General features: G+C 41.0%; 2 protein-coding genes across 2 annotated transcripts in view; one reads left to right on the forward strand and one right to left on the reverse strand.

Moving 5' to 3' along the window:
* Nucleotides 1-5,418, reverse strand: part of LOC140633121 (solute carrier family 25 member 3-like) — a 35,436-nt gene extending 30,018 nt beyond the window's left edge. The window contains exon 1 of the mRNA XM_072825146.1: nt 5,193-5,418. Coding sequence (XP_072681247.1) covers nt 5,193-5,418 — 226 coding nt within the window. The remainder of the gene's footprint in view (nt 1-5,192) is intronic.
* Nucleotides 5,383-12,125, forward strand: part of KIF5B (kinesin family member 5B) — a 44,579-nt gene continuing 37,836 nt past the window's right edge. Inside the window, exon 1 of the mRNA XM_072825463.1 lies at nt 5,383-5,996. Coding sequence (XP_072681564.1) covers nt 5,871-5,996 — 126 coding nt within the window. The 5' untranslated portion in view covers nt 5,383-5,870. The remainder of the gene's footprint in view (nt 5,997-12,125) is intronic.

Here is a 12,125-nt window from a genome sequence, read left to right on the forward strand (position 1 = left end):
AATTAATAAAATCATGAATGAGAAAGGAGAGATCACTACCAACACCAAGGAAATACAAACGATTTTAAAGACATATTATGAACAGCTATACGCCAATACATTAGGCAATCTAGAAGAAATGGACGCATTTCTGGAAAGCCACAAACTACCAAAACTGGAACAGGAAGAAATAGAAAACCTGAACAGGCCAATAACCAGGGAGGAAATTGAAGCAGTCATCAGAAACTTAACAAGACACAAAAGTCCAGGGCCAGAGGGCTTCCCTGGGGAATTCTATCAAACGTTTAAAGAAGAAACCATACCTATTCTACTAAAGCTGTTTGGAAAGATAGAAAGAGATGGAGTACTTCCAAATTCATTCTATGAGGCCAGCATCACCTTAATTCCAAAACCAGACAAAGACCCCACCAAAAAGGAGAATTATAGACCAATATCCCTGATGTATGCAGATGCAAAAATTCTCAACAAGATACTGGCCAATAGGATCCAAGAGTACATTAAGAAAATTATTCACCATGACCAAGTAGGATTTATTCCTGGGACACAAGGCTGGTTCAACACACGTAAAACAATCAATGTGATTCATCATATCAGCAAGAGAAAAACCAAGAATCATATGATCCTCTCAATAGATGCAGAGAAAGCATTGGACAAAATACAGCATCCATTCCTGATCACAACTCTTCAGAGTGTAGGGATAGAGGGAACATTCCTCAACATCTTAAAAGCCATCTACAAAAAGCCCACAGCAAATATCATTGTCAATGGGGAAGCACTGGGAGCCTTTCCCCTAAGATCAGGAACAAGACAGGGATGTCCACTCTCACCACTGCTATTCAACATAGTACTAGAAGTCCTAGCCTCAGCAATCAGACAACAAAAAGACATTAAAGGCATTCAAATTGGCAAAGAAGTCAAACTCTCCCTCTTCGCCGATGACATGATACTCTACGTAGAAAACCCAAAAGCCTCCACCCCAAGATTGCTAGAACTCATACAGCAATTCGGCAGTGTAACAGGATACAAAATCAATGCCCAGAAGTCAGTGGCATTTCTATACACTAACAATGAGACTGAAGAAAGAGAAATTAAGGAGTCAATCCCATTTACAATTGCACCTAAAAGTATAAGATACCTAGGAATAAACCTAACCAAAGAGGTAAAGGATCTATACCCTCAAAACTATAGAACACTTCTGAAAGAAATTGAGGAAGACAAAAAGAGATGGAAAAATATTCCTTGCTCATGGATTGGAAGAATTAATATTGTGAAAATGTCAATGTTACCCGGGCAATTTACATGTTTAATGCAATCCCTATCAAAATACCATGGACTTTCTTCAGAGAGTTAGAACAAATTATTTTAAGATTTGTGTGGAATCAGAAAAGACCCCGAATAGCCAGGGGAATTTTAAAAAAGAAAACCATAGCTGGGGGCATCACAATGCCAGATTTCAGGTTGTACTACCAAGCTGTGGTCATCAAGACAGTGTGGTACTGGCACAAAAACAGACACATAGATCAATGGAACAGAATAGAGAATCCAGAAGTGGACCCTCAACTTTATGGTCAACTAATATTCGATAAAGGAGGAAAGACTATCCATTGGAAGAAAGACAGTCTCTTCAATAAATGGTGCTGGGAAAATTGGACATCCACATGCAGAAGAATGAAACTAGACCACTCTATTGCACCAGACACAAAGATAAAATGGATGGATGAAAGATCTAAATGTGAGACAAGAGTCCATCAAAATCCTAGAGGAGAACACAGGCAACACCCTTTTTGAACTCGGCCACAGTAACTTCTTGCAAGATCCATCCACGAAGGCAAAAGAAACAAAAGCAAAAATGAATTATTGGGACTTCATCAAGATAAAGAAGCTTTTGCACAGCAAAGGATACAGTCAGCAAAACTAAAAGACGACCTACAGAATGGGAGAAGATATTTGCAAATGATGTATCAGATAAAGGGCTGGTTTCTGAGATCTATAAAGAACTTCTTAAAGTTAACACCAAAGAAACAAACAATCCAATCATGAAATGGGCGAAAGACATGAAGAGAAATCTCACAGAGGAAGACATAGACATGGCCAACACGCACAGGAGAAAATGCTCTGCATCACTTGCCATCAGGGAAATACAAATCAAAACCACAATGAGATACCACCTCACACCAGTGAGAATGGGGAAAATTAACAAGGCAGGAAACCACAAATGTTGGAGAGGATGCGGAGAAAAGGGAACCCTCTTGCACTGTTGGTGGGAATGTGAACTGGTGCAGCCACTCTGGAAAACTGTGTGGTTCCTCAAAGAATTAAAAATTGACCTGCCCTACGACTCAGCAATTGCACTGCTGGGGATTTACCCCAAAGATACAGATGGAGTGAAATGCCAGGACACCTGCACCCCGATGTTTCTAGCGCAATGTCCACAATAGCCAAACTGTGGAAGGAGCCTCGGTGTCCATCGAACGATGAATGGATAAAGAAGATGGGGTTTATGTATCCAGCGGAATATTCCTCAGCCATTAGAAACGACAAATACCCACCATTTGCTTCGACGTGGATGGAAGTGGAGGGTGTTATGCTGAGTGAAATAAGTCAATCAGAGAAGGACAAACATTATATGGTCTCATTCATTTGGGGAATATAAATAATAGTAAAAGGAAATAGAGGGGAAGGGAGAAGAAATGGGTAGGAAATATCAGAAAGGGAGACAGAACATGGAAGACTCCTAACTCTGGGAAATGTTCTAGGGGTGGTGGAAGGGGAGGAGGGCGGGGGGTAGGGGTGACTGGGTGGCGGGCACTGAGGGGGGCACTTGACGGGATGAGCAGTGGGTGTTATTCTGTATGTTGGCAAATTGAACACCAATGAAAAATATATTTATTATTAAAAAAAAAAAAACTTTACCCCAACTCCACAGTCCCCTACCCCCCCAGAGCTGTGTAACTCCATCTTCTCCTTTGTTTGGTGAGATGCCCCACAGTTCCTCAGTTGTGAGCTGTTGGTTGCAATGGATCAACAAATCTGTAACTGGTGGAGTATGGATTAATTTCTGGAGGTATGTGGATAACTGGGTGAAGACAGAGAGCACTGTTTGTTTTTAGAATACATTCATTTTGCAAACTAAAATTGAGAACCAGACAAAGGGTTCCTGATTGTCCCTGCAGTTCTCCTTTCCCAGCACTTCAGAGTGACCTCCAGTTGAGAGTCATTATGGTATCCACCTTCCTAAAAAACCACTTCAACTGTGGAGTGGTTTTCCTGAGACATGTCATCCACAAATCGATCTGCCTTTTAAGACCATCTTAAACTCAGATCAGTCGTTCCTTTGGGGTTGAGATGGATGAATCCCACACATTTATTACCAGGCAAGTGGGACTTCCCACTGACGGGGGCCTTACCCCAGCTCACCGTATTTTTCCATATTTGTTCAGTAATCTTCATTCCTTTTTTAAAATATTTTATTTATTTATTCATGAGAGACACACACAGGCAAAGGCACAGGCAGAGGGAGAAGCAGGGAGCCTGAAGTGGGACTCGATCCAGGGACCCTGGGATCACAACCTGAGCCAAAGGCAGACACTCTTTTCTCCGCATCCCCTTCAACATTTGTTCTTTCCTGTCTTGTTAATTTTCACCATTCTCACGGGTGTGAGGTGGTATCTCATTGTGGTTTTGATTTGTATTTCCCTGATGGTAAATGACGCAAAGCATTTTCTCATGTGCTTGTTGGCCATGTGTGTGTCTTCCTCCCTGAGATTTCTGTTCATGTCTTTTGCCCATTTCATGATTGGATTGTTTGTTTCTTTGCTGTTGAGTTTAATAAGCTCCTTATAGATCTTGGATACTAGCCCTTTATCTGATACGTCATTTGCAAATATCTTCTCCCATTCTATAGGTTGTCTTTTAGTTTTGTTGACTGTTTCTTTTGCTGTGCAGAAGCTTTTTATCTTAAGTCCCAATAGGTCATTTTTGCTTTTGTTTCACTTGCCTTCATAGATGTCTTGCAAAAAGCTGTTGTCGCCAAGTTCAAAAAGGGGAGCCCTGCAGCAGTCCGGACGGCTCAGAGGTTTAGTGCGGCCTTCAGCCCAGTGTGTGATCCTGGAGACCGTGGATCGGTCCGCGTGGGCTCCCTGCATGAAGCCTGCTTCTCCCTCTGCGTCTCTATATATATATGACTCTCATGAATAAATAAATAAAATCTTTAAAAAGGGGGAACCCTTTTGCACTGTTGGTGGGAATGTGAACTGGGGCGCTGCAGGAACCGTCCGGGGAGTGAGTCCACTCTGGAAAACTGTGTGGAGGTTCCCCAAAGAGTTAAAAATAGAGCTACCCTACTACCCGGCAATTGCACTGCTGGGGGTTTACCCCAAAGATACAGATGCAGTGAAATGGCAGGACACCTGCACCCCGATGTTTGTAGCAGCAACGTCCACAATAGCCAAGCTGTGGAAGGAGCCTCGGTGTCCACCGAAAAATGAATGGATAAAGAATCTGTGATATATATATGATATATATATATATATATATCATATATATATACACAATGGAATATTGCTCAGCCATTAGAAACGATGAATACCCACCATTTGCTTCAACGTGGATGGAACTGGAGGGTATTATGCTGAGTGAAGTAAGTCAATTGGAGGAGAATCATTATATGGTTTCACTAATATGGGGAATATAAAATATAGTGAAAGGGATTAAAGGGGAAACGAGAGAAAATGATTGGGAAAAATTCGAGAGGATGACAAAACATGAGACTCCTAACTCTGGGAAACAAACAAGGGGTGGTGGAAGGGGAGGTGGGGGGGGTGACCAGCACTGAGGGGGGCACTTGGCGGGATGAGCACTGGGTGTTATACTATATGTTGGCAAATTGAACTCCAATAAAAAATACATATATACAAAACAAAGGCAGACGCTCAACCACTGAGCCACCCGGGCGCTCAATCTTCTTCATTCCTTAACAGAAACTTCCTTTATCTTTCTTGATCCCCTTCCCACGCACTTCGAACGACAGCTTCAACCGCAGAGCCGGGCCTCGCCCTAGGTTCAAATCTTCCCTTCTCTGGCAAAGCGCCCTGAGAACTAGGAACCAATTTTATCTGCCGACCAAACACTTCCTTATTAGGAATACAGCACTGCATTTAAGTTGACTACAACATAAGGTAGTTTTCACAAACCCCGTGACCCCTGTAGAAAGGAAAGCCAAGCGCGTGTGCCCTGGCTCCGAGACACCTCGCAGCCGGCGGAGCCCAAGTTAGGTCCGTAAGGAGCCGCGGGTAAAACTCGGCTCGGCGGCTCCGGGCGGAGAGCGGCGGCAAGGCGGCTGCGCGGCAGGCGGGCGCGGATTGGTCGGCACCGGCCGGGACCGTCGCGCGTGCGCCCTGCTCCTCGCGCACCGCCCATCCCGCCGCCCGGTCGCCGGTCTACGGCCTCAGGAGTGGTCGGGCAGCTGCCGGCGAGCCGGCGAGCGCACTGCCGGGCGGGCGAACGGCGTGCCCGGCCTGCCTTCTCCGAGGAAGGAGGGAGCGATTTCCCCGTGCTCTAGACCCCCTTCGAGCCACAGCAGCGGGCCCGAGCCGAGAGGGAGAAGCTGAGGAGCCGCCGCCTCTCCCCGCCGCGCCGCCGCCGCCGCCGCCATAGCTGCCATGATGGATCGGAAGTGAGCCTCCGGGCGACGGCTACCGGCGCCGGCGCTCCCAGTCCGGGCTCCCCGGCAGCTGCCGCGGGGCGAAGCACGACGCGGAGACCCCGGTCTCTCTCGGCCTCCGCGACCCTTCCCGTCAGCGCGGGCCCGCTCGCTTCCAGACTGAGCGGCGGGGAGTGGCTCCCGGCCTCCCGCCCCGGCAGTGAGGAAGATGGCGGACCCGGCCGAGTGCAACATCAAAGTGATGTGTCGCTTCAGACCGCTCAACGAGTCTGAGGTCAACCGCGGCGATAAGTACATCGCCAAGTTTCAGGGAGAAGACACGGTCATGATCGCGGTGAGTGCCCCCGGCCCGCCCCTCCGTCCAGCTCCTCTGGGCCAGGCTGGACGCGGGGTTCAAAGAGTGGGTGGCGGGGTGTAACATGGAGAGCGGACAGGGGTATCCGCAGCCCGGCCCCCGGCAGCATTTGCAGGTTCAGAGGGCGGTGGGGAGGGATGCTCCTGGATCGCCCCCACCCCGGCCCCAAGTGCCGGGAGAAGGGAGGCTCCCGGTCCGGGTCTGGACACTCCCCCACCTGGGGCGCTGCAGGAACCGTCCGGGGAGTGAGTGGGGTGCACGTCTGCCTGTGTTTGCGCGTGTGCGCGGTTACTGTTGCTTTGGACTACCTCCAAGTTTACTATTTGTAACACGTGCAAGATGGAAGTTCAGCTAGGAATGCTGAGCTTTAATGATCGGCTTTCCTGTACCTTAAATAGTAAAGATACTTAGTTGTATGGAAATGAAAGATTAGCTACTTATGGACTATATTTGCCTCTCGGGAGGAAGAAAATTATCAAACAACTACAAATATGCATGTATTTCCTGAGTTCACCCACCTGCCCTTTGAGTGATGAATGAACGTTCTATGAAGTACTACAAGCGGCGAATCGAGGACTGTTAAAAGACCTGAGTTTTCTTGTGAAATGGGAGTGAGCAGTTTTGTTCAGGTTTCTAGCACATCTAGCCAACTCAGATTGGGTCAAGTAAGTGCCCAGAATTATATAATCTCTTAGTGGGTTTTATGGGGTAACAGTATAGCGAAGAGTGTTAACTTATTGTGTGTGTATCAAAGTATCATAAACCAGGCTTTTAAAAAAATAAAATTTAATCAGTAAACTGGATTTCTTGTTTAGTATTCGATCCCTAGTTCTATCTTGAAGAGAAATTGATTTTGATAATCTCGAGGATGGAGAAATAGTGTCGTTTGGAGTATAAAACATAGCCAGAGTTGGCTGATTGTTGTCAGGGAAACCTAGATGTAAGGTTTATTTTTTATTTTTATTGGTTTTTTTTTTTTGAGGTTTGATATCTGGTATTGAAAGGTCTCTGAAAATATTTTGCATTCCTAATTCAAGATTAAAATGGGTTGTAGGACACTGCCTACAGAATACTGAATTGTGACTAAAAATTAAATTTATATTTCTTGGTAATGCCATTGTGGCAGAACTTTTTTCTACATGGCTATCCTGGTACAAAATCTAAATGTTAATTTTTTTTTCTCCCATGGCATTCCATATTTAGCATATTGTTTGCACAGTTTAGTTTGGAAATAGGACAAAGAAGGTCACAGGAGAAGGGACTTTGATAATTAAAAGCATTGATCTATAAAACAAGACTGAAGTTCTTTAAAAGTTTTTGTGTGACAGTTTGCAAAGTTCAGCTTTAGAAAAATGAATGTTATAGCTCTTTGTTGCTGGGTAGGCTTTTGGCAACAAGTCATTAAATTGCATACGAATAACTGCCAGCTACTGTGTGAAGACTGGGGGGGCTGGTTTTTTGTTAACAAGTTCTTGGGAGAAACTATAAATGACGTGTTAACACTAAGAAGCACAGAAGTAGTCACCTTTTCCTTTAGAATGCTCTCTGACGTGGAATCAGGAAGCTTGCAAGGGCTGGGTTAGTTGGCAAACTGGATACTAGTTTCTCATAGAATTTTTGTGATTATTGAACTATGGCAGTAATTGACACAAAACAATTTTCCTTTTAGACTTGTATTAAGAATGTATTATTTTTTGCAGATTTGCGTCGGTGTTCAAACAAATCTATAAGTATTATCAAGATTCATTTGTAGGAATGATAAGATTTAGGATTCACAAACTATGTTGAGAAAGCAACTTTCTGCCCAAATACGACATATGAGGAGTTAAAAGAAAAAAATTAATTACCACAGGAAGCACACTTGTATACTAGGTTATTTCCTTTGGATAAAGTTCTTAAAAGTTCCTTATTTAAGTTTCTTAACAATGTAAATAAATTTAAATGATAATAGAAATAAAGGATAGGTGATTGAATTGTGAATCAGTAATACACACTTGGCCTTTAGGTAAACTGGTAACCATTTTTAGTCTTTTTTCTTTTTTAAGTTTAAGCAGAAATACAACGAAGTCACATGGCCCTAAAGGGGCCATGTTTAGTTCATATTTTCAAGAACTGGTCTTTTGATATACAAAGTCATTGATTACTCTGAGGTCTCAATTTTTTTAATGAATTTTTTAAGGCTGTTTGAAAATTTATAAGGGATAGCTGGGAGAGTGAAATTTGAAAATCTTTAGGTAAAGTCATGTCTTGGTTTGTTTTGTTCATTTTACTAAATCCTGATTCAAAATCAACAGTTTTAAGAAGGAATTGCTGCAATGCGGCATTTAAAACTAAATTATTTTAAACATGTTTTTAAAACACTTGTACACGATCTTCTGGTTAAATTAAAGGACAGCTATTTTAGCTTATAATGTTACTGAATGAGAGATATAATCTGTGCTCCTATAGAAAATAATTTTTAAGGATTCTTATTTTCATCTAAGTTCAGTTTCCAGTATTTTTTCCAAGCTTTTTTTCCTGTTATGTCAGTGGTTTTAATAAAATATGATCCCGTGGCAGGCAAATCTTGTAATCCTATAGTGTTTCTCTGTGTGTACAGCCTTTTATAAAGATTTTTTGGGTAATAAAGTGCTTGTTGAAGAGGTATAAATATCATATATTGAATGAAATAAATAGATTATTAAAGGAAAACCTTGACTTGATAAAGATAGAATTTGCTTTAAATAAGATAATTTATCCACAGCAGGACAAGAGAAACACCTTATGTAGTTGAAATAAGCCTGCTGAAAACTCCAGAAAAAAATCAATGGAAAAAAATTACTTTTTTGCATCGTAAAAGTGAAACATGCCTTTTTGTATTGCTAAGTGTCTTAACTAATCATCCTTCCTTATATGGTATACTGTAGAAGCTGTCAGAACCCAAAACAGGCTGTTGTAGTTAATTGAAATTGGAGGAAAGTAAAATCTAATTAAATCATCTTGTCCAGTTCCTTGCCTACAGCTCAATACAATTTCTCTTTTCAAATGAATTATGATACAGTGTTTGATCCTGATTACCTTAAGAGTGAAAATTAAAAGAAGAAGCGAGGGTGCCTGGGTGGTTGTTTTTGGCTCAGGTCATGATCTCATGGGTCCGGAGAGTGAGCCCTGCCTCAGGCTCAGTGGGAAGTCTGCTTGAAGATTCTCTCCCTATGACCCTTGCCCGCCCAGGTGAGCACCTTGCATACAAGCACGTGGGTGCTCTCTCTCTCTCTCTTTCTCAAATAAATATTTTAAAAAGAGAGAAGAAGCAGCTCTCCTATCTGTACAATTGTGGAATGTTAGCTAACAATCGTAGTCAAACTAAGGAAAATCTGATGTGATCTGATGATCATTGTATTCAGTATTCCAGAGAAAGGTATATTCCTGCTAAGAGAGTGTCCTTTATAACCAGATTTGGTGTTTGGTCCAGTCTCTGCAGATATAAACAGGAACCATTTCACTTAAGAAATCTAATGGATGAATTGCCTGGCTGGCTCAGTCAATGGAATGGATCCTGGGACTTGTGAACTTAGGGTTGTGAATTCCAGCCCTACATTGGGTACAGAGATTATTAAAAATAAAATCTTAGGGGATCCCTGGATGGCGCAGCGGTTTGGCGCCTGCCTTTGGCCCAGGGCATGATCATGGAGACCCGGTGCATGGAGCCTGCTTCTCCCTCTGCCTGTGTCTCTGCCTCTCTCTCTCTCTCTCTCTCTCTCTCTCTGTGACTATCATAAAAAAATAAATAAATAAATAAATAAATAAATGAATGAATGAATTAAATCTTAAAGAAAAATTTAAGTTATAGTTGCAGTTCAGATATAAGCTTATTTGTATTTGGTTTTGTCTCCTTGAAGCCTGAGTCAGATGTGAATGCATCTTATGACTTGGAGTATCTTTGAAGTCTCATAAAAATAAGACTACATAATGTACATTTCAAGGCCAAGAACCAGGTTTTTAAGATATGGACATCCAGATCATGAATTTTCCTTGGCTTATTTTATTTGGAAGATTTTTAAGTTAAGAGATGGCCCTTCATTGTAGACCATTACAAGTAGTAGTTACGTTTCACGAGTCTTGTTTTTCATTCCAGGGAGTCATGATCAGTTAGTAACTTCATGGTTAGATCTCTAATTAAAACATTTACCTTACTTAACAGAATTAAAGTTTAGTTTTGGAATTAAAGTAAGATTTTTGTCAACTTAATGCTTAGCACTTAAGTTAATTTTTGATTTAGCAATGATGTAACATCTAAAAAAAAATCTCTGAATCCAGCTTATTTTTTAGTTTGCATATTTGCCATAAGGAATGCTATAGTAAACAGCTGCATAAAGCACTTTTTAGGCAGGTTTTACTATTATCCACTGGTTTTGGTATATCTATTTCTAAATGGTTTATAACAAACTTTTTATTGATGACTTAAAAATGGCAGTGACTTCTATAAAGCTCAGTATTGTTTGTTCTTTATATTTTTAAATGTTTATTTTAACAAAATTTTATTCTTTTTTTTTTTTAACAAAATTTTATTCTTTTGGAGGGATGCAGTGGTCTTCATAATATTACCTATCTTCTATTGGTTACTTTGTTTCATGCAAGCAAAATTTGCATTAATCATTATTTAATTTTTGTTTTCATAGTACTTTTATACATTTTTTATTTTTATTTTTATTTATTTATTTATTTTTTTACATTTTTTATTAAATGTATATTTTAGCTACTTTCAGTCTGTTCTTGACTCCTTTACCAACTTACGAGTTCCTTAATGCTAGAGATTGTCTCCATTTCAATTCAGTGAATATTACTTGACCATTTATATTAGATCCTAGCATACAGTTTCTTAGTTTTGTTTCAAGATTCTACCCAGCCTTATTCTCTGTTCTTTGAACCCTACAGTCTGTATAAATTAAATAACATTTTTAAAATTCTTTTTTTTTCCATTTTTAAAATTCTTTTACTCATTTATAATATCTGATACCTTACAGATAATACATGTTTGCTGGATACATGAAGAGGAAAATTTACTTTGCATGTAGAAAAAAAATAGTGTGGTTTATCTTTGGCTGGTGATTGTTATTTGATTGTACTTGTGTTTTCAAAATTGTCACAAATACATCTTGTACAATCAGTAAAAGATTGTCTCTTTTTTAGTTGTACCTGTAAAATTGAATGTTAATGTCTTTGTAGAATCTTAGCAAAAGGACACTTTTATGTATCCCATAGTCAAAGAATAATCAGACATTAAGATGCCTCCTTTCGGGCAGCCCCGGTGGCCCAGTGGTTTAGTGCTGCCTTCGGCCCAGTGTATAATCCTGGAGACCCAGGATTGAGTCCCACGTCTGGCTCCTTGCATGGAGCATGCTTCTCCCTCTGCCTGTGTCTCTGCCCCCCCCCCCCCCTCTCTCTCTGTATGTGTGTCTCTCTCATGAGTAAATAAATAAAATCTTAAAAAAAAAAAAAAGATGCCTCCTTTTAATTGATACTAAAGTAAAGTTATAGTATATTCTTTAGGAATGCTTTCAGCTGCAGAGGGTAGACAATAGTGGTTTAAATAAATAAACAACAACAAAAAAAAACTCTTTAGACCCACAGCCACATTTCTGCTCTACTTTGTCATTGGTTGTCTTTCAGTTTTGCCTTGACCTCACAGCTCAATGTGACACAATCACTCCCTTCTTGATAATTTTTCCTTGACTTGCATGGACACTGTACACTGATTTTTTTTTTTTTCATTCCATTCCTCTGGTTCATTCTTCAGACTATGTTATTTTTCTAAATGAATCCTCAGGATCCCCCTGAAAAGGGGACCCACAAGGTCAAAACTTTTCAAAATAACACTAAGATATTATTTATCTTTTCACTATGTTGTCATTTGCGTTGAATCTTTGCTCCTTTTACTTTCAAATTATTTTGCTTTCTTGCATCCTGCAGGTTCCTTTCTGTCTTAGGATCTTTAGGTATCCAATACCTAAGCTACTTCCTGCACTCACCCTCCCATGACTAGTATTGAAGAGACAGGCAGTGAGTTAGGTGCTACTCTTTTTCACTTCTTAAACATCCCTTCTCCAGAGTGGTTCCCTGGCATTCTTC

This window comes from Canis lupus, chromosome 5 (assembly GCF_048164855.1).
Source record: "Canis lupus baileyi chromosome 5, mCanLup2.hap1, whole genome shotgun sequence".
NCBI lineage: Eukaryota > Metazoa > Chordata > Mammalia > Carnivora > Canidae > Canis > Canis lupus.